This window comes from Oncorhynchus gorbuscha, linkage group LG19, assembly GCF_021184085.1.
Source record: "Oncorhynchus gorbuscha isolate QuinsamMale2020 ecotype Even-year linkage group LG19, OgorEven_v1.0, whole genome shotgun sequence".
In the NCBI taxonomy this organism is placed as follows: domain Eukaryota; kingdom Metazoa; phylum Chordata; class Actinopteri; order Salmoniformes; family Salmonidae; genus Oncorhynchus; species Oncorhynchus gorbuscha.
Window position 1 is genome coordinate 57,078,660 of NC_060191.1, and position 18,900 is coordinate 57,097,559.

Below are 18,900 nucleotides of genomic sequence, written 5' to 3' on the forward strand. Positions count from 1 at the left end.
ATCAGCAACGGGTATGGGTGAAATAACCAAATCCACTAACTTGAAGGGGTGTCCACATACTTTTGTATATATAGTCAATTGCAACTACTCTTTGCCAGAGCTAGCTGTACATAACCACCACCTACTGGAATGTTCACTCAAGATTTATTACTGAAAAAAGCATTTTAGACTGTTGACCCCATGTCTCAAAGTTATCAAGAATGCAGCACGTGGAGACATTTTTATGTTTGTTCTGAAAAATGTTTTTTATTTTCCAGACAGGCAGAAACCGACAAAGAACGAGTGTTAAAGCGAGAGCTGAAACGTTTCGACACTATTTACACCATGGATTTCAGCATGGAGCGCACAGGTCAATGGGAGGTACTGTATGCTTAAAAAAAACAACCACAATGGTTTATGTACAGGATATCCAATTGAAAAGCACCAAACATATTGACATTAATACACTGTACATACAAATGTGTGTATAAGCATGTTAGGGAGCATGAATGTATAACTAGCTACCTGTGGTGCTAACGTAGCCACACAAACAAAAATGTGAGTACTACAATTTCAATATCATAAAATTAAATGTTTGGGCTACATGAGCTGGCTGAAAAATAAGGAAAAGTTATATAACTACACTGGCAAAAATGAGTGAAATATTTGAAGTCCAATGATCTTCGAGAGGAATTGACATCTAAATAACAGATTTGAGATTGAATTTAATGTGAAAGTATAAACAAAATATCTATTTTCCCTGCGTGACAACCAGCTCTGTAGGGTTCCCTTAGGTTTGACTGCAAAGAGGTGAAAAAGAGAGAGTTTGGGCTATTGAACCAAGGTGCACTTGGTGGAACTTGATAGTCTGTTTGTCTGCCTCCTCTTGGCTGGGGGTGGTACTGGCAGGGGTGGTATTGGCGGTGCCAGTGGTTCCCTCTTCTTTGGGCTGCTTGCTGGTGAACTCAACAATGCTGAAGACAAACTGCATGCAGCCCAGTTTGATGTAGCTGCCGTGGTGGAGCAGCGCTGTACCCTCCCAGCCAGCCCCGCTGCCACCAATTAGGCTGGAACTGCTGGCCTTACAGTTGCAGGAGAGCCTGGGTCCTCCCTGGGGCTGGCAACTCATCACTCCTCCTGATGGCATCAGTCCAGTCCTGGGGCCGGGCCCTGCCTCAGCCCCCTCCTCCTGCTCTCTCATCTTACAATGGCCTGAAGAAAGAGGGCACCGTCACTCACAAGTGTCCTACAGACACACAGTGCTGGCCAAACCCTATGTCTACAGGTTTAAGGTGATTGGGCAAAACAACCAACCACATGTTGAACAGGAGGGATAGGGGGTTTCAAACTTAGCAAAATTGATAAGTGTGTGTGCGTATATGCTGAGGTGTGTTCATATACTGAGGCGTGTGTGTGTTACTTACGGACAATGCCCTGCACTTTGGACACCAGGCCACTAACCGGGCTGGGGGAGGCCTTCTCAGAGAAGTCACAGGAGTAGAGTACATTGTCCACCGTGGTCCCATGCTCACTGTAGTTGAGCAGCTCGTAGTGCTTGGTGTTCTACAAACAGGTACAAGATAACCATCAGTCATGTTGTCTGTGGAGCTACTTTTATTTCAAATATTGCTCACTGCTCAGCAAGTTTTTGTTCGACAAGCTATCAGTGTTTCAAACAGGCAAGACAACCTACCCCGTCGTAAAAGATGCAGGCGTGTTTTCCAGATACATAATTACAATGACCATAGTTTGTAAGGCACACATCCATGTCAGCACCTACAGTGGGTTGTCAGAGAGAGAAAGACTGATGAGACTTTGTTCCATGTTGAGTAAAGATCACAGTATTTCATAATACAGCATGGGCAGTCCTTACCAGCTCCTATGTACAGGGTCCTATAAGACATGTTGATGGCTCCTCCCTTCCCCATGAGTGGATAGAACGTTGCTCTCGCCTGCACCTTCGGTTCTTCTGTGATCGGGACAGATTTTGGAGGAATGACATTTTATTGTGTAACATTCTTATGACCCTAAAATGAAACTGCCAGCAGTGGGGCGGGGTCTTACCCTCTGTGCGTGGTGCGGGAGACTGAGGTTTGAGAGCGACGCTGATGGTGGGAGGAGCGGTTAAGCCGCTGCCTTGGGGGGTTGGGGGCGCTTTGGGGGGAAACAGCTGCTGTATCCTCTGCCAGGCCAGGAGTTTGACCAACTCCTCATCCAGGTTACTCAGCTCCATCTCTGTATGAACAACAACATGTTTCAACGTCATCATAGACTTCGCTTGAAGCAATCCTGTATCACAGCCATCTGTAAGCAGCATTACAGGCCATTTAATCAGCATGGCCAATAGATTAATGCACCGTTTTAAACTTTATTCAACAACAAAAAAGGTATGTTTTTAAACTAGACAGCAAGAGGTGCTCATCACCTAGGCCTAATTCTAAACAGTGGTTCAGGTAGAATGGTGTTGAGGTATCTACATACCCCCATCCCCTTCCGTCATGGCCTTCATGCCACCAGACAGGCCTGCTATGGAGGTGGAGAGGGAGCTGGGGAACATGGAGCTGCCCTTTAGATCTGGCCCTAAGGAGAAACAGGGAGGTGTGGTGGTGGGCTTTCTTGCTGTGCTGGAGTCTTTAACGGCTATGGATGGGGTAAAGACATGGACACCCAGGTTGGGGCTGGGGCCGAGCTTCAGCTCACTGAAGCAGCTCAGAGGGGTGGCCTGAGCCCCTGCCTTGCCTGGAGGAGTCCCGTAGGCCTGACACTTGACATCCTGCTCTGGAGCTGCACACGTCGAAGGGGAACAACCTTTCTGGGTGCAAGACTCCAGGGGGCTGCCCCTCTCCGTTTTAACCACAACCCCTCTTCTCGGGTGATTGGGCAGCCCCAGAGCAGAGATTGGGAGTGAGGCTAGGGGGTTGAGTATGTGCAGCTGGAGCTCTGTCTGTCTGCAGGCACCTGAGGCAGCATCACACGCTAACGGCCCGTTGGCTTGTACAGGCTGTTCCGTCAGGGGTCCGTTGTGTTTCCTGCACTTCAGACAGGGCCTCACCGTGCAGCAGCAGCTCTCCTGGCCCTGCGAGAGTTCCTTCAATACAGGGGCTCCCTGGGGACCATCAGATGTATTGCAGGGCTTAGAGCAGGGGGCAGGCAGGGCAGAAGCTGTCCTTTCTGCAAGGGGCAGAGTGCTGCTGTTCTCTAAAGCCACGCAGGGCTTAATGTCTGTCTGTTCAGAGTCCCAGTTTGACGAGGACTTCTGCTTGCCAGATAAATGTCGCATGATGCTGCACTGGAGCGCCATGACGTCTCTAAGCCACTGAACAACGAAGAAAAAAAACATTTCAGTGAAAATAAGCACCTTCACCCATCCATCAACTCCCCAAATAAACATCAATTTACAGTTATTACACATTCGATAATTGGCAGTTCATTCCTAGCATGTCTGGACCCATGTCTTCTAGCTGGGCCAGTGTCCAGTGATTTTTTTGTCAAGTGCTTTAGTGGCATCTCAGGCATAGCCCAAAGGAACCACTGAATCTCATTGTAGTAGACAGATACTAGTGGGTGAGTTTGTGCTGTGTGTCTGTCATGCCTACCTCCTGTTGCTCCGCCTGGCTGGTAAAATGCTGAGGGGAGCAGTCCTGGTTTGGGATGCCATTACAGATCAGCTCCCCGTTACGCACCGCTGCAGGAGCCAACATGGCCGGGGGGTTCTTGTACTGGGACTTAATAGCGTCGGGTACCTGGAGGGGCAAACAAACACCCACACACAACATTATTTACAGGAGCAGTGAAGTCCCATTGTGGTTCTTCACATTCACTCTTAATGCAGATTAGTTGACAAATCAATACATTTGTTGAAAATCTGTCTTCATCACCATTATAGTATTTCAAACTGAAAAGCAAAAACGGATTTCATAACATTATATGGCTTTTACAGACTCAGTGGGCGTAAGCAACCTTGAGCGCCTTCGTCTTGTGGTGGACACCGCTGCGGAAAAGCGGGTTCTGTTGGTGGACCCATCGCAGGAAGTCCACCTTGACTGCATGCTGGGATATTCTGTCCTGAAACTGGTCTAAGAGCTTGCAACGGCTGGTAAGGGACAGGCTCCGCCGGTTCAGCTGGAGAACAGGACAGGAGGCCATGTCAGGAAAAAAAGCAATGTCTACTCCTGAATCAACCCCAAATCAACCAGTAGCCAGACACTATGCACTTGTAACACGTCTATAGACCCTAAAGGTCAGCTGGAGAACAGGTCACGTCAGAAACAGAATAACTTCTACATACTAGGGTTGAGAGATATCACAATATTATTGCATATTGGTGATGCTTGATATCACCCAAACACAACTACAAACCCTTTTCCCTGTACAGCAAAAACAGAGCCATTCCTATCTAAAAAATCACCATATCCATATTTTTTTTAAGCCTGCCAAAATACTGAACCCCAATTCCATGCATGAGGATGCTTGGCCACCAGATGACACCGGGGGGGTTGGCTACATCACTTACCACCAAGTGCTCCATATGGTTGGGGCACATCCACCTGCCTGTGGGCATGGCAGTGAGTGGGGGGTCCAGGCAGTCCATGTGGAAGAGCAGGGGGCAATAGTCACACTGAACCAAGGGGGCCATTCTGCAGTTCCTACAGGATAGAGAGGAGCACAGAGAAGAGCGTAAGCTTGGATTAGCAAAGTCAGCCAACCAACTAATGCACGCAGACAGACTCCTTACATTGTCTGAGTTTGTGTATTTGGATTCCCTGAATACAAATTGTATTTGAATAATCTGTGTTGATATAACTAACGATGACGTTGCGGGTTTGATTGACTAATCATACCTGGTGCAGGAGAAGCAAACCCTGACTGGCAGAGGAACGAGGCCATTGGGGTCCATCACATGCTGTGGCCTCCTGAAAGTCTTCATGATCAGCTCCTCTTTCCTCCTCCGTTTAGTGCTGCCTGGCAGTGCTGTGGTGCAAGTGAGCTCATTGGGCAGCTGGAACTGCGAGGGGTTCCTCTCCATTGCAGCGGCAATGAGCAGCTGAAAGGGCCTCTTGAGGAGCCGTGGTGTGGGGGTATGGGTGGCGGTGGCTTGCTCAGGTTCCGAGCACTGGGCCTCCACCACCACCTCCTCTGCCTTGGCCATCTCGTCAGCCTCGTTCTGCTCCTCCGAGGGGGTGGCCGTGTCCGTGGAGGAGGTGTTGGATGTTGGCGTGCCCGGTCGGCTGCTGGCCCGCCGCTCAAGGTGCTCCAGACGCTCCAGATGTACAGCAGCCACCCGCAATCCGGGTCCTGCTGCTCCGACCCCGGGGGGCATCCTGTCCAGGCGCAACGTAGTGGTAGTAATGGTGGTGGTGCCCCGCTCCAGTTCAGCTGCGGGGGGGGAGGAGCGCTTGGAGAGGGTTCTCTCCCTCTCCAGCAGGCCATTTGTCGGCCCAGCCTTCTGCTCCCGCTTCTGGGGATGACAGTGAGAGACCAGCTAGGATCAGACAGTATTCACCACCACTAGGGTTGTTGCAATACTTTGACTCGTATTGATACATTTAAAATGGGTGTTAACAGGCTAACACATTTGAAGCATAATAACATCTCTGTTGTATCATTTATTGTTGAAACCTCACCTTTCTCCGTACGTTGCAGCGATGACACATCCAGTCACCAGGAGGCAGCATTTCTTCACTCAATGGTGGGTTACTGTAGGAACCACAAAAAAATAGCCATAAAAAAAAAAAGACTTTTCTGCTTGTCATTTTATTCATAGGTCCAACGTGGATCAATTGCTATGTAAACTTTATACGGGCTAATGCCAAACAAAGCATCTATTCAATTTTGAGGCATAGGCTATAAATCAGGGTATAGGGGAGTGTTTTTTAAATTTAACTAAGCAAGTCAATTTAGAACAAATTCTAATTTACAATGACAACCTACCAAAAAGCATAATGCCTGCTGCAAGGACAGGGGCTGGGATTAAAAATACAATTTTAATATAGGACAAACCACACACCACGACAAGAGACACCACAACACTACATAAAGAGAGACCTAAAACATAGCATAGTAGCAGCACAACATGGCAGCAGCACAAAACATGGAGCAAACATTATTGGGGAAAGGTAGGGACAACAATACATCACGCAAAGCAGCCACAGGTGTCGGTGTCCATGATTGAGTCTTTGTTGCAGATCGTTCCAGTCGCTAGCTGCAGTGAACTGAAAAGATGAGCTACCAAGGGATGTGTGCAGAACGGGTGTTGTATGTGGAGAATGAGGGCTGCAGATGATATCTCAGGGATGAGTGAGGCCTAAGAGGGTTTTATAATTAAGCATCAACCAGTGGGTCTTGTGACGGGTATACAGAGATGACCAGTTTACAGAGGAGTATAGAGTGCAGTGATGTGTCCTATAAGGAGCATTGGTGGCAATTCTGATGACAGAATGGTAAAGAACATCTAGCCACTCGAGATCCCCCTTACCTGCCGATCTATAAATTACATCTTCGTAATCTAGCATGGGAAGGATGGTCATCTGACTCGGGGTTCGTTTGGCAGCGTCGGTAAAAGAGCAGCAATTACAATAGAGGAAACCAAGTTGAGTATACCATCTAGCCATACTCCCAAGTACTTGTATGAGGTGACTACCTCAAGTTCTAAACCCTCAAAAAAGGTAGTAATCACACCAGCGGGGAGAGGGGTAGTCTTCTTACCAAACCACACAACCTTTGTTTTGGAGGTGTTCAAAACAGGGTTAAGGGCAGAAAACACTTGTTGGACAAAGAAAGCTTTGTGGTAGAGCATTTAACATAAAATCCAGGGAGGGGCCAGCTGAGTATAAGACTGCATCATCTGCATATAAATGGATGAGAGAGCTTTCTACTGTCTGAGCTATGTTGTTGATGTATATTGAGAAGAGCGTGGGGCCTAGGATCAGGCCTTGGGGTACTCCCTTGGTGACAGGCAGTGGCTGAGACAGCTGATTTTCTGACTTTATACACGGCACTCTTTGAGGTAGTTAGCAAACCATGCCAAAGACCCATCAGAAACACCAACACCCCTTAGACGGCCCACAAGAATGGAATGGTCTACCGTATCAAAAGCTTTGGCCAAGTCAATAAAAATAGCAGCACGACATTCCTTAGAATCAAGGGCAATGGTGACATCATTGAGGACCTTTAAGGTTGCAGTAACAAATCCATAACCTGAGTGAAAACCAGATTGCATACCAGAGATAATACTACACATCAAGAAAGCCAGTCAGTTTATTATTGACAAGCTATTCCAACACTTTTAATAAATAGGGCAACATAGAAATTGGACTATAACAGTTAGGGTCAGCTTGATCTCCACCTTTAAATAAAGGATGCACTGTGGCTGCCTTCCAAGCAATAGGAACTTCCACAGAGAGGACAGACAGGTTAAAAAGGTCAGAGATCGGCTTGGCGATGATCGGGGAAGCAACCTTAAAGAAGGGTCTAAACCATCTGACCCAGGTGTTTTTTGGGGTCAAGTTTAAGGAGCTCCTTTAGCACCTCGGATTCAGTGACTCCCTGCAAGGAGAAATGTTGTAGCCGGGCAGGGCGAAGAGAGGGAGGAACATCGGGGGAATGTTGGGCAGGCAATGAGGCATGGCTGAGTCAAATAGGAATCCTGACTTAATGAAGTGGTGAATAAAGAGCTCGGCAGTAACAACCACATCAACATTAAGGGACATGGGCAGCTGTGAGGAGGAGGGTTTGTTCTCCAGGTCTTTTTCCAAAACGTCTTAGGGTTAGACCCACAGAGAGAGAACTGCTTCTTAAAGTAACTAACTTTGGCCTTCCGGATAGCCTGAGTGCACTTATTTCTCATTTGCCTGAACGAGAGCCAGTCAGCCTGAGTATGTGTGTGCCGAGCCTTTCGCCAAACGCAATTCTTGAGGTGGAGAAACTATGCAAAATTCTCATTTTCTTTATGGGGGAGTGTTTCCTAACAATAACACTGAAAATATCAAAAAAGAAAGTCCAAGCATCTTATACCAATTTACAGAGGCCAGGTCATGAAGGAAGGTTCACTCATTAAAGTATTTTAGCAAGTGTATGACAAAATCAGGACAGGTCATTTTGCTGAGCAGCCATTACAAACACGGGCTGTAAAACAGTGATCACTAAGGTCATTACAGAAAACCCCAGACTGTTACTTATCAGGTTTATTTGTAAGGACAAAATCAAGGAGATAGTAACATTTTCTGGATGTTTGGAGTCATACCTTGTGGGATTGGTAATAATCTGAGAAAGATTTAGGGAGTCCCATTGCTTTAGGATTTGGTCAGGTGGTTTAAGCATGTCCCAGTTTAGGTCACATAGCAATACAAATGCAGACTTAGTGTAAGGGGCCAGGAGAGAGCTTAGGGCATTTAGGGTACAGGCTGGTGCTGATAGAGGATGAGAACACCCAGCAACAGTTAAGAGCTATTAAGAGCTATTTGAAAGTTTAGCTGGTTTTAAGCATTAATCACATTGTTTGGGGAGAGACTTGGTGGAGACAACCGAGCACTGAAGGTGATCCTTGGTAAAGATTGCCACTACGTAGACTTTGATCTGAAGCCATTCTTGTGATTATTGTGACATTGCAATTGTAATTGTTTCTAAACTTGTGTAGTTAAAATAATCTATGATCGTATGCTATCCATTTGTTGTTTCTATGCTGTTCTTTGTATGACATTTTAATATTTGATTATTAACCAATGATATTAGGCCACGATTACAGACACCTGTGTCTTTTGACACTATATAAACAAGTCATCCAGCAGTGTTTGTGATTATACCCTGATGAAGACAGCTTGGCTGTCGAAACGTCGGTATTACATTTTTGCATCTGAGCTCCTAGAGTGTGCGGCTCTCTTTTATTTTAAAGATTGCCACTCCACCACCGGTGGAATATCTGTCTTGACGAAAAAGGTTATAACCAGAAAGGTTAACATCAGTGTTCAAAACTCTTCCTTAACCATGTCTCAGTAATGTCCAACATCTGGATTAGAGCTGTGAACCCACACTTTCAATTGATTCATTTTAGGTAATAAGCTAAATCAGTGAAGCAGATAGCCCCAAATCTGACTTGTGCTCTAGCAACAGTAGATGGGCATGGATGTACATGTACATTTCTAGATATCATCAGCAGTAATACAATCAGGGCACAGCAGAGGGCAGGGAGAGATTAATGACATTTGAATGTGCATTAGATGGCAACAAGATCATATTGTACAGTAATTTCCTCAGGCAACGTGAATACAAAGCCGGAGAGATGTGGTTAGAATAGGATGGGAGGCCAAGAGTCCTTGTAACCAATAGAGAACAAGCAAGTTCATAGTCAACAAAGCCTCCAGGACTCATGAGGCAAATAGCATAAAGCACAATAAAATAATCGAACGACTTGGGGCTAGCCATTGTAAGTTCAGAGTCACTCGCCCCAACAGTGCATGTGTGCTGGAGGCGACGACAGGCCAGGGCAGACTGAACAGATTGCCAGGTGGGATCCAAGCAGCAGTGCAGCAGGCAAAGGGAGTAGGTGTCACACCCACTTGGGAGAAGCTTTTTTGGGGAGACAAGATTCCTTATAGACAATCCCAGCTAGCTAGCAGGTTTCTGTCCATTGTTTTTCCACTTGGAAGAGGTGGTTGTCAGCCAGCTATATATCTCTTCAGTTTCGGCGAATGGTCCTTTACGACATCCAAACAAATGGCTGTTGTGTTTGAGATTGTGAGGAGAATATTATCTGATGTGATCAAAGCAACCATATGGTTTCTTATTGTGGTGTGTCTTGGCTCCATATCAGTTCAAAATAGAGATCAATCGAGGGGCTACTGTATTGTGATGATCTAATTGACCTGTGCTGGAACAGGTCTATGTTTCAAAATACCACAACATAGCACATCAAAATACACCTTTTAATACCTAATGCAAACCTTACTTTCATGCTTGAGTGTTTACTGTTAGAATGGCTTATTTTCTAAATGCCTGTCTCCATCTAGTGGGATTAATGTGACACTGCCTGGCATGCCCACTTGTCAAAAAACAGGAGTTAGTCAATATTGAAAACTGTTTTTACTTTATCTTTAAAATCACCAACACAGGGAAATTAAGCACTTACTAACATGCCCCACAATAATGTTGTTGTACTCTAGAACAGTGTCAGAAAATGTTTTGCTCGGTCTTGAGCAATGAAGACAAACTCTTCCTGAGACAGCTCCCATTCAGTCAGCACAAATATCCACACTCCTTTCTTGAGGCCTATTGAAACCTGGGCCTCCTACTTTACTGGTAATATTAGAGTCCTTTACATTAATTGAAAAATGGGAAATTGTTTGAAAGTTTCATGCTCACTGTTAGTAAGGGGAGACCAGGGAAGTTGTAACATATTTTGTATTTGCAGCTTTTATAGAGTTGGGTTACTGGTAATATGTAGAGTGGCTCTCTATTTGATATAAGCATGCATTTAATTTCACCATTCTGAATGTCTAAAGAACATGTTCTTGAAATCTGAACACAGAACATGTTTAACTTATCATGGCGATTTCACACAATTACAATCATGGTCTTGAATTGGTCTCGCTTTAGGTGGTCTATGAACAACACCTAGCTGTGATGCTCATAAAATCTATTCTACTACCTACTACCCGGACATCGTAATTGTTGGAATGCTTTCTGTTTCCAATATAGAAGATATACAGCTACTGCATTGGCAGTTGTCAATGTGATTGTATGATGGAACTGAAATTAAAATCACATAGCCAAAGTTACCAGCAATGGCAAATTTTACAGTCAATGACCAAGGGGATATGCAAATGTTCTATTTGCAAAGACAGATTATACTTTCACAACCAAAACCTGCACTATTGGCACATATGATATAAAACTGTAGCTACCAACCAACATGACACATATCCAGATCTTGCACAACTGTGTGGTGCAAATGTCTAAATGGATGTCCCCGAAATGCACATAATATGCTCATCTCAAATCAAGTTATAAGCACGTTAAATCAGCTTTAATATCATAATTATATTCCTGCTAAAAGTCAAGAGAAACGTCAGTAAAATGGCGCTGGAATAAAACGTTTTTTTTTCTTAGGTCGCCATATTGTAAACAGAGGCACACGCTCGAAGAGCAGCCTCGACTCCATTTTCAGCCAGCGTTCTCAGTTAGAGTTGGTGAGAGACGATGCCTGGAGCCAAGCAGACTTAGGCGGGCTTGCAACCATTTAGCGGCTAATTTCAACCAAGTCCTGGTTCCTGTGTCACAATCATCTTCGTAGCATGGTTAAAAAGCACCCCCCCCCCATTTAACTTAACACATCTCAAGTGTGGTATTTTGCACAGCGGCAAGGTTCTGGGAGAAGCTGGCTTGTCTTAACAGGACAGCCGCAGCCATTCTGAATCCAGCAAAATATGCACGATCCTTACCAAGCTAGTGGGATACAAGTATCATTTTCACACATACCAACATTGTAGATGGAAGGCGGCAGGACAATGGTCACAACACAGAAGGTCCCCTCCCTCATGACAACTATCACAGATGTCGTGGTTGGTGGCTCTGCTCTTTCTCCGAACGTCCCTTTCACTCCTCCGATTCCTCTTTTCGCCATCCTCTGACTTGGGGGGTGCGAGCAGTGTTTGAATTTGCTGTAACAAGTTGAACACGTATGAGAAATCTGGATCGCCAAATTGAACTACCTTCACTGTCCATTTAGGTTTATTGTCCTTGTTGCTAGCACATCAAACAAATAAAGTTAAGTGTATGATTCAGTGTAATCTTAGGAACATGATTGTTGATAATAGCTAGTTAGGTCAGTAAACTAGAAATCGCCTACTGATGGAAGCTAGGGTATTTACTGTAACGTTTGAGTCTGCAGCAGTGATCAAAACAGCTGACAACAAATAGTTTTAAATATGACTGTAGTTAAGCTATAGTTAGAGTAATAGCACGTTTCCCATAAACTGGCTAGTTACACATCACAAAGATAGGTGTTTTGTCTTCAACTTCATCCTAGCCAAGGGCGTTAGAACAGACTTACAGCCTCAAAATATAGCTATATGCTGCTATCTAGCTAACCATGTTCATTTGGCTCGCTAGTTAGATAGTTAAAAAAAAATTAAAATGTTGCATTTTAACCGAAATTAGCAACGTTGTGGTGACATGCCTCACCTCCATTAAGCCCCCAGAGGTATCCAAGTCGTACACAATCGTTGGCGTCTCCATTTTGTCCCACATTCACCCAGCAAAGCAGTCGACGGCTTCTTGCAGAGAATCAATCCTATGCTATGGAACCAGCTTAGCTAGCTAGTTTCGTTCCACGCCCAGTGTGGCTCTGTCGAGCCCCCCCTCCTCCCCAACACTTGTTTCCTCCAAATGGTCTTTCTCGGTTTATTACTGAATATTGTAGAGGGAATAACGGACCCAGTCGTAATCTAGCCGAACGTAGCGACCTCGTACGCAAGCTAGGAATTGCTACGTTAGCTAGCTGCTGTATCTGAATAAGATATAGGTACACACTAGACTGATAGCCAAAATACCTATTTAGACAACTGTCTTGTACCCTCGGTAACTTAGCTAGCTACTATAACGTTAGTTTGCCACGCTAGCCAATGTTCGCTTGCTAACTAATGGCAAGTATATCACGAATGTTATGAGTTTCTCACAAACCTTAACTTTGAGCCCATTCTAAACTGCCTTGTTGTCAGGTTGGTGAACAACTGTCAATGTATCTGTGAGGCCTAGCCATGGTTCTTGTTTCTGCTCCTAGCTAAGAAAAGACGCTTGAAAATTCTGCAAACCCGCTCGCTTCCACTTTGCATTGTCAACAGTCAGAATACATATGTAAAATGGAAATTAAGCGTTATTTCCAACCAAGGGTTGCAAAATGCTTTTTGTTGTTATTCTTCCAAGAGTGCAGGTTCCTCAAGAATAGTATTTTTGTTATGAAAAATCAAATGCATCAATGTTGCTAGTGGCAATATCCTCTCCGAGTTGGCGCAACTGCGAATGAAATTACGTTTGAGCATGCGCGTTTCAAGATTGTTGAAAAACATGGCCGCGGCAGTACATAAACAGTTGTCACTAGTTACCAAAGCCATAAAGTCAAAATTGGGTTTATCGTAAAAATTATGAAACCTAAAATGTACTTTTTGGTCTGAATTTAAGGTTAGGAAAAAGTTTAGCAGTGTGGTTAAAGTTGCAGATTTTAGGTAGATAAATTGTAGAAATAGACGTGTTTAGCCATAATTACTACTTTGTGGCTGTGGTAACTAGAGACGACGACACAAACTAATAAAAATGGCATGCGCTTGAGAAGCCCTCAAAGACAGCTGGCGAGCTAACTTGAATAAGTAGTTGGAGCTGCTAAGTTGTCAAATAACAGCTAGATAACTACACCAGTTTGCTTATATTGATCAACTTTAACGCGCTATCTTCCCCTCTAACCGCAGGGCTCTCCAGGGGGTGGTGCGGTCTGCACAACACATCACTGGGGGCAAACCTCCAGGACACCTACAGCACCCGATGTCACAGGAAGGTCAAAAAGATCATTAAGGACAACAACCACCCGAGCCACTGACTGTTCACCCCAATATCATCCAGAAGGCGAGGTCAGTACAGGTGCATCAAAGCTGGGACCGGGAGACTGAAAAACAGCTTCTTCCTCAAGCTTCTACCTCATCAGACTGTTAAATAGCCATCACTAGCACAGCGAGGCTGCTGCCTACATACACAGATTTTAAATCATTGGCCACTCTAATAAATGGAACACTAGTCACTTTAAATAAATAAAATGTACATATTTTTCATAACTCATCCCATATGTATCTACTGTATCTTAGTCTGTGCCGCTCTGAAATTGCTCATCCATATATTTATATATTCTTAATTCCATTATTTTACTTAGATTTGTGTGTATTTGGTATTTGTTGAGAAATTGTTAGATATTACTTGTCAGATATTGCTGCACAGTCAGAAATAGAAGCACAAGCATTTCGCTACACTCACAATAACATCTGTCAAACATGTGTATGTGACCAATACAATTTGATTTGCATAAATTATTTTGAAAAGCAACAGCTGCACCGAAACTTTTATTTTGAAAGGATATCACCATACCGCTTATTATTGTTGGTGACTTTACACGTGCAGTGGGGTCGCTGTTGTGAAATGTCTAGCGACGTTCGGACTGAGGGTTTTCGCGCTGCACTCCCTCACTGACCAATACAATAATGTCCCCTGCCCAAACCCCCTCCACTCCGCCAACCGCCAGGATGCCCGGCATCAGAACATTCCTGGCATTCCCGTGATTGGCAGATAGCAGGTTGATTGGCATGTCGGACCCCGCGAACACTGGGTACTGATAAGTACAACACAACCACCTACCCCTCCAGAGAAGAGGTCAAACTAACCCCCAGCAAAGGGGATCTGGACTTCCCTCAAGTCCGACTCAGACCCACAGGAGAGAAAAATGACTATATTATGGTCACCGAGACAAAAATCATATTGAAGAGAAGAGGACAGCTGTCTGTGCGGGTCGCTACAGTACATAACAATAAAGATGCTATATACAGGGGAGGGGGCACAATCGATTTGAACAGAGGGACAAAGTGGAGGCCTTCAAAATTAAGTTTACCGTTTGGACAATCATGTTTCTAACCGGAGGACTGACATGTTTCCCAATGCTGATTTCGAAATTCAGAAAATGATCAATAAAGCGCACAGCGAAACACTGAGAAAAAACGTTAAACAGCATCTTGTTAAACTGCTGGGAAAGTTTTGCGACTCTTTCCCGGAGGAGAACAGGAGACAAGACGACTGGATAAGGGACACTTTCGAGTTGAGATGGGAAGCGTCACGTTGCCAAGCAACGAATAGGCTCTTTTCGTGGAGATGTCGTTTGATCGCGGACTGAGCATGCGCTGCCCTGAAATGACACTGCCAAAGTTCTGGAGCAGCGTAATGGGAGAGTATCCTGCTCTCGCCAGTCATGCATTCAGAATCATGCTACCGTTCAGCACTACCTATCTGTGTGAAAGTGGCTTCTCTGCTATGGCCATGCTGAAAACTAAAAGCAGAAACTAACTGGACAGCCAGCATGACCTCCGAGTTGCCCTATCAAACAGCCTTCAATAAACGTATTTAACTGAAGAAACACCCCAGCTTTCTCACTGATAGGCCACACACGCACACAATAAATGAACAGGACTGGTATGTGTTACTTTTGTTTAACATTATTGAACTGGTATGTGTTACTGTTCATGAACATTATTGGACTGGTTTTGATGTCATGTTCTGAGTCTGATCATTTATTACACCCCATTCCTGAACCGACCACCTAATTAAATGGCTTATTCTCTTGAATGTATAATGCATGTCCTCTCAGTTAATATGGCTGTGTAGCCTAATTACTTTCTTTAATACCATCATTGAGAACAGAGTCTATTTTGCAAATGAAACCTGCCCAATAAAGGCAGCTGCAATATAACATTATAAAATGTTATCATCAACAGTCCATAATAATGGGTCGCGACTCAATTGTCATTGTCAAATTTGGGTCCCCAGGCAAAACCAGTTTAGAACCGCTGTCAGATCAAAGTTTTGCCCAACACTTCGCCTGATGGCAGTATTATTAGAGTTAATGCCGTAAAATGAATAATGGCGTCATCTGGTGGCTGGTTGTGCTAATCAAAGTTATTTTTGCTGTTAGGCTACTCGAAAAAGTAGGACTGAATTTGAATGAGGATAGCTAGTACTGTACAATATGTTGTCTTATTTGGGGAGTATTTGTCAGCATATTTTACCATAAGCATTTTTTTGTTCAGTCCCCCCATTTTAGTAGACTGGGTGCCAGTGTGTCTGCTCTGTTGTCAAATGTTCTATCTATATCGATGCTTCCTCTCCTTACCATATTTGGTTAGAAGTTAAAGTTCACTGGCAGGGCAGAGGAAAACGATGGGGCAAGATAAAACTGGGTCAACAACATTCTGCTTATTTTTCTCACAGATCAGGAAACATCCAATCTCTATACAGGGTTCTGTTCCCAAAACAATAATTTGTTACGGACCTGAATCGTTGTCAATCTTTCAAAAAATGACGTTGAGGAAAAGCCAGTTAAACCCCTCCCTGGTTGCAGTATTTTTGGTGACCAGTAGATGGTGCTGATACTACATGACAAGACAAAAGTGTGAGGCACAAGTATAGCGAGTCACAGTTTCCCCAGCAGTTCGGAATATATTTACGCCACTTATTCCCCATCGCTGTCTGTTATAAATGTCTACTTATATAAGAACATGTTAGACTATTATTCAAACATAAATTACCTAACTATAGATGGTACCAGACCACAGTGCGTGTTGGTGGTCTTGTTTACACTGGTAATCTTATCCACGGTGGGTATAAGGCTCTATAGGGATACAGATAATATATGGCGAACCTTATACATGTATGTAGCCTATACGGGAAGACCACCCCTTCGCCGCTACACTGGCCGTAAGTCTGCTACTCTCTGAACTACAAACTAGTACACTACACCGGACATGAGTCTGCTACACCTCCAACCCCAAAACCTCTACACTGTCAGAGGTAGCTACAATCTTGATTTACTTTGACTCAATGAGCAGCATGGGTCATCTGACAAAAGCTTCCTCCAGTGTGCTCCGTGTTATGCGGTTTTCTTCACTTCTTCAAAAGACATTCTTGCTTTCTTCAGCTCTTTATTCATGTATACTGTACATATCAGGGCAAATTCAGATGAACGACTAAGAGGGAAAAAAGGCTAAATGCATCTCGAAGTGAACCAGTAATCCTTAATAAATGATTTAATGAGATTGTGTGTCAATTGTTTTCTGAATAATAACTTTATTGAGGACGTTTTGTTCATGAACTGGCTTAATCAGTGTATATACAATGAATCAAAAATAGATTATAGAAGTATAATCATTGTCATCACACCTGTTTGTGTGAATAAATATTATCAAGTGACAATGATAAAAAGAGAGTTTGAATGGTGATGCATTGTCCTATAGAATAAGCTATATTATTTTAGGCAAATACATTGCATCAGTTTTTAGGAATCCCCAATCCACAACAGTGACTTCTTAAGCTTTAACCTTCCCTGGTTTTCATCACAAAACTAATGGCACTAGAACTGATATACACTTTGCCATAGACTTGTTCAGAGATTTGCCAATCCAATATCATTCATGAATACCTTTCAATCAGCATGTTGAAGACACACATACAATTCTGTATGAGAAGAAATGAAAGGACATTTTCTTTTGTATTACTACATCTCTATTTTATGATCCATATGAAATCAACAATGTAATAATCTCAGATGAACCAATGCAGTATCAGAAATATACATGATATGAACATTGCTTAATAAGGGCCTTCATTTTAAGGCACATTCAGATGTTTTTAATCATAGGAGGTTGCATAAAAAAAGAGGTGTGTTTACATGTTTTTGAGAGGGTCAATTTTACAATTTGCAGCTATTGTACAAAAAAAATGAAAAGATGTTTAAATTGTCCATTGTATTTGAAAGGTTTAAGAGTCCAAGTTATTATGATATCCCTCCAATCATCACTTGAACAATCTAGCTCTTTTGTGGTGTGCCTTGCCTCAAAATAAACATTCCCTATATCGTGTTGTATTGACACATTCCATTTTTTGGACTAGATATAAACTCAGCTTTCCCATTTGTGAGGTTCGACATTGGACTGACGTCTTTAGGCTTTGATCATCTCAGGATAAAAACTGTACAAACACTGCTGTTAGGCCATTGCTGTTGAAGCTCTACAAAAAGAATCATGTTTTCCAGTCTTTGCAGTGATGGCCAATGTGGGCTGGGCAGAAACATGTTCAGCAGACAGAGGGAAAGGTGGGGGAGGCAAGCGGAGTGAGGTGTGAAGGAGGGGGGGGGGGTCTGAGGAGTGCAGACAAACTTCCACAAGGCAAACCATCTTGAGACCAGACCTGTCATTGCTGAAACACGTAGTTGTGCCTCTAGATGGAAACCTCATACTCTCTTGTGTCCTGTGAAATGAGGACATAGTTCTGAATTAGGGACAAGCTTGTACACAATAAGGTATAATGAGACAGAAGTAGAGTAGATCATATTCCTACTATGATCACAAAGGCTATTCCTCTTTTTGTGAATGAGCCGTGTGATAACTGACATCTGTTTGTAGACTATGATAGGGATATCACAGGGATACGTTTAGTGTCTGGAAGAGGTCAGCCCAAACTGTGAGGCTTTTCCATTTTCACCTGAGAGAGGGGACAATGACCTTAAATTGTCTATACACACACACCATTGTCTATACATACCATTCACATACATACAGTATACGGTATATTTATTTTTATTCCATTTCTCTTTCTGATACTTCTTTTTAACTTTTAGATGATGTGTTTATTGTATTATATTGATAATTATTGTTGGAGCTAAAAACATAAGCATTTTGCTGCAATTGTGATAACATCTGCAAAACTGTGTATGTGACCAATTTGACTCTATTTTTTATTTGATTTGAGAGGTTTGTACCTCTCCTCTGACCCATTTAAATGTGCTAAACCTACTGTGGGCTTTAGTTCAATAAGCTCACAGTGTGAAATAGGTTCAGAATGTGGAATTGATGAAGACTGACTGAAAGACAGAGGGGAGGCTAAATAAGCAGGTTGTAGCCTAGCGCTATGTCTACCTCATTGTTCTTCAGGAGTGCAGTCATGAAAAAAATAGAGAAACAAACAGACAGAGAGACAATTGTTAGTTATCTGAAAGCATGAGCATGAAGGCATCAGACCTGGGTAAAATATTTGACATCTTTCAAATACTATTTGAACCCATGTCTGAACAATGTCATAGCACAAAAATAAAGCTATGCTTTTGTCAAATGAACTAGGAAACCT

General features: G+C 43.5%; 2 protein-coding genes across 3 annotated transcripts in view; both read right to left on the reverse strand.

Moving 5' to 3' along the window:
- Positions 1-218: 218 nt before the first annotated feature.
- On the reverse strand, positions 219-13,459 carry LOC124006204 (PHD finger protein 12-like). Its single transcript, XM_046316046.1, has 13 exons — positions 12,157-13,459; positions 11,452-11,633; positions 5,604-5,676; positions 4,821-5,437; positions 4,493-4,625; positions 3,940-4,101; positions 3,576-3,722; positions 2,461-3,295; positions 2,044-2,214; positions 1,853-1,948; positions 1,673-1,755; positions 1,404-1,542; positions 219-1,191 (listed from the first exon to the last, which is right to left on the reverse strand). Exons 1-13 carry the CDS (start codon positions 12,220-12,222, stop codon positions 770-772), a joined length of 3,126 nt encoding a protein of 1,041 aa, XP_046172002.1. The 5' UTR covers positions 12,223-13,459; the 3' UTR covers positions 219-769.
- A 3,366-nt stretch (positions 13,460-16,825) lies between these two features.
- Positions 16,826-18,900, reverse strand: part of LOC124004638 (seizure protein 6 homolog) — a 140,223-nt gene continuing 138,148 nt past the window's right edge. Inside the window, exons 17-18 of one of the 2 annotated variants that reach the window (XM_046313295.1) lie at positions 18,693-18,701; positions 16,826-18,024 (exon numbers count right to left, since the gene is read on the reverse strand). In XM_046313295.1, the coding sequence (XP_046169251.1) occupies positions 17,995-18,024; positions 18,693-18,701 (39 nt within the window). In that variant the 3' untranslated portion in view covers positions 16,826-17,994. The remainder of the gene's footprint in view (positions 18,025-18,692; positions 18,702-18,900) is intronic. The other variant, XM_046313296.1, reaches the window with a different exon arrangement.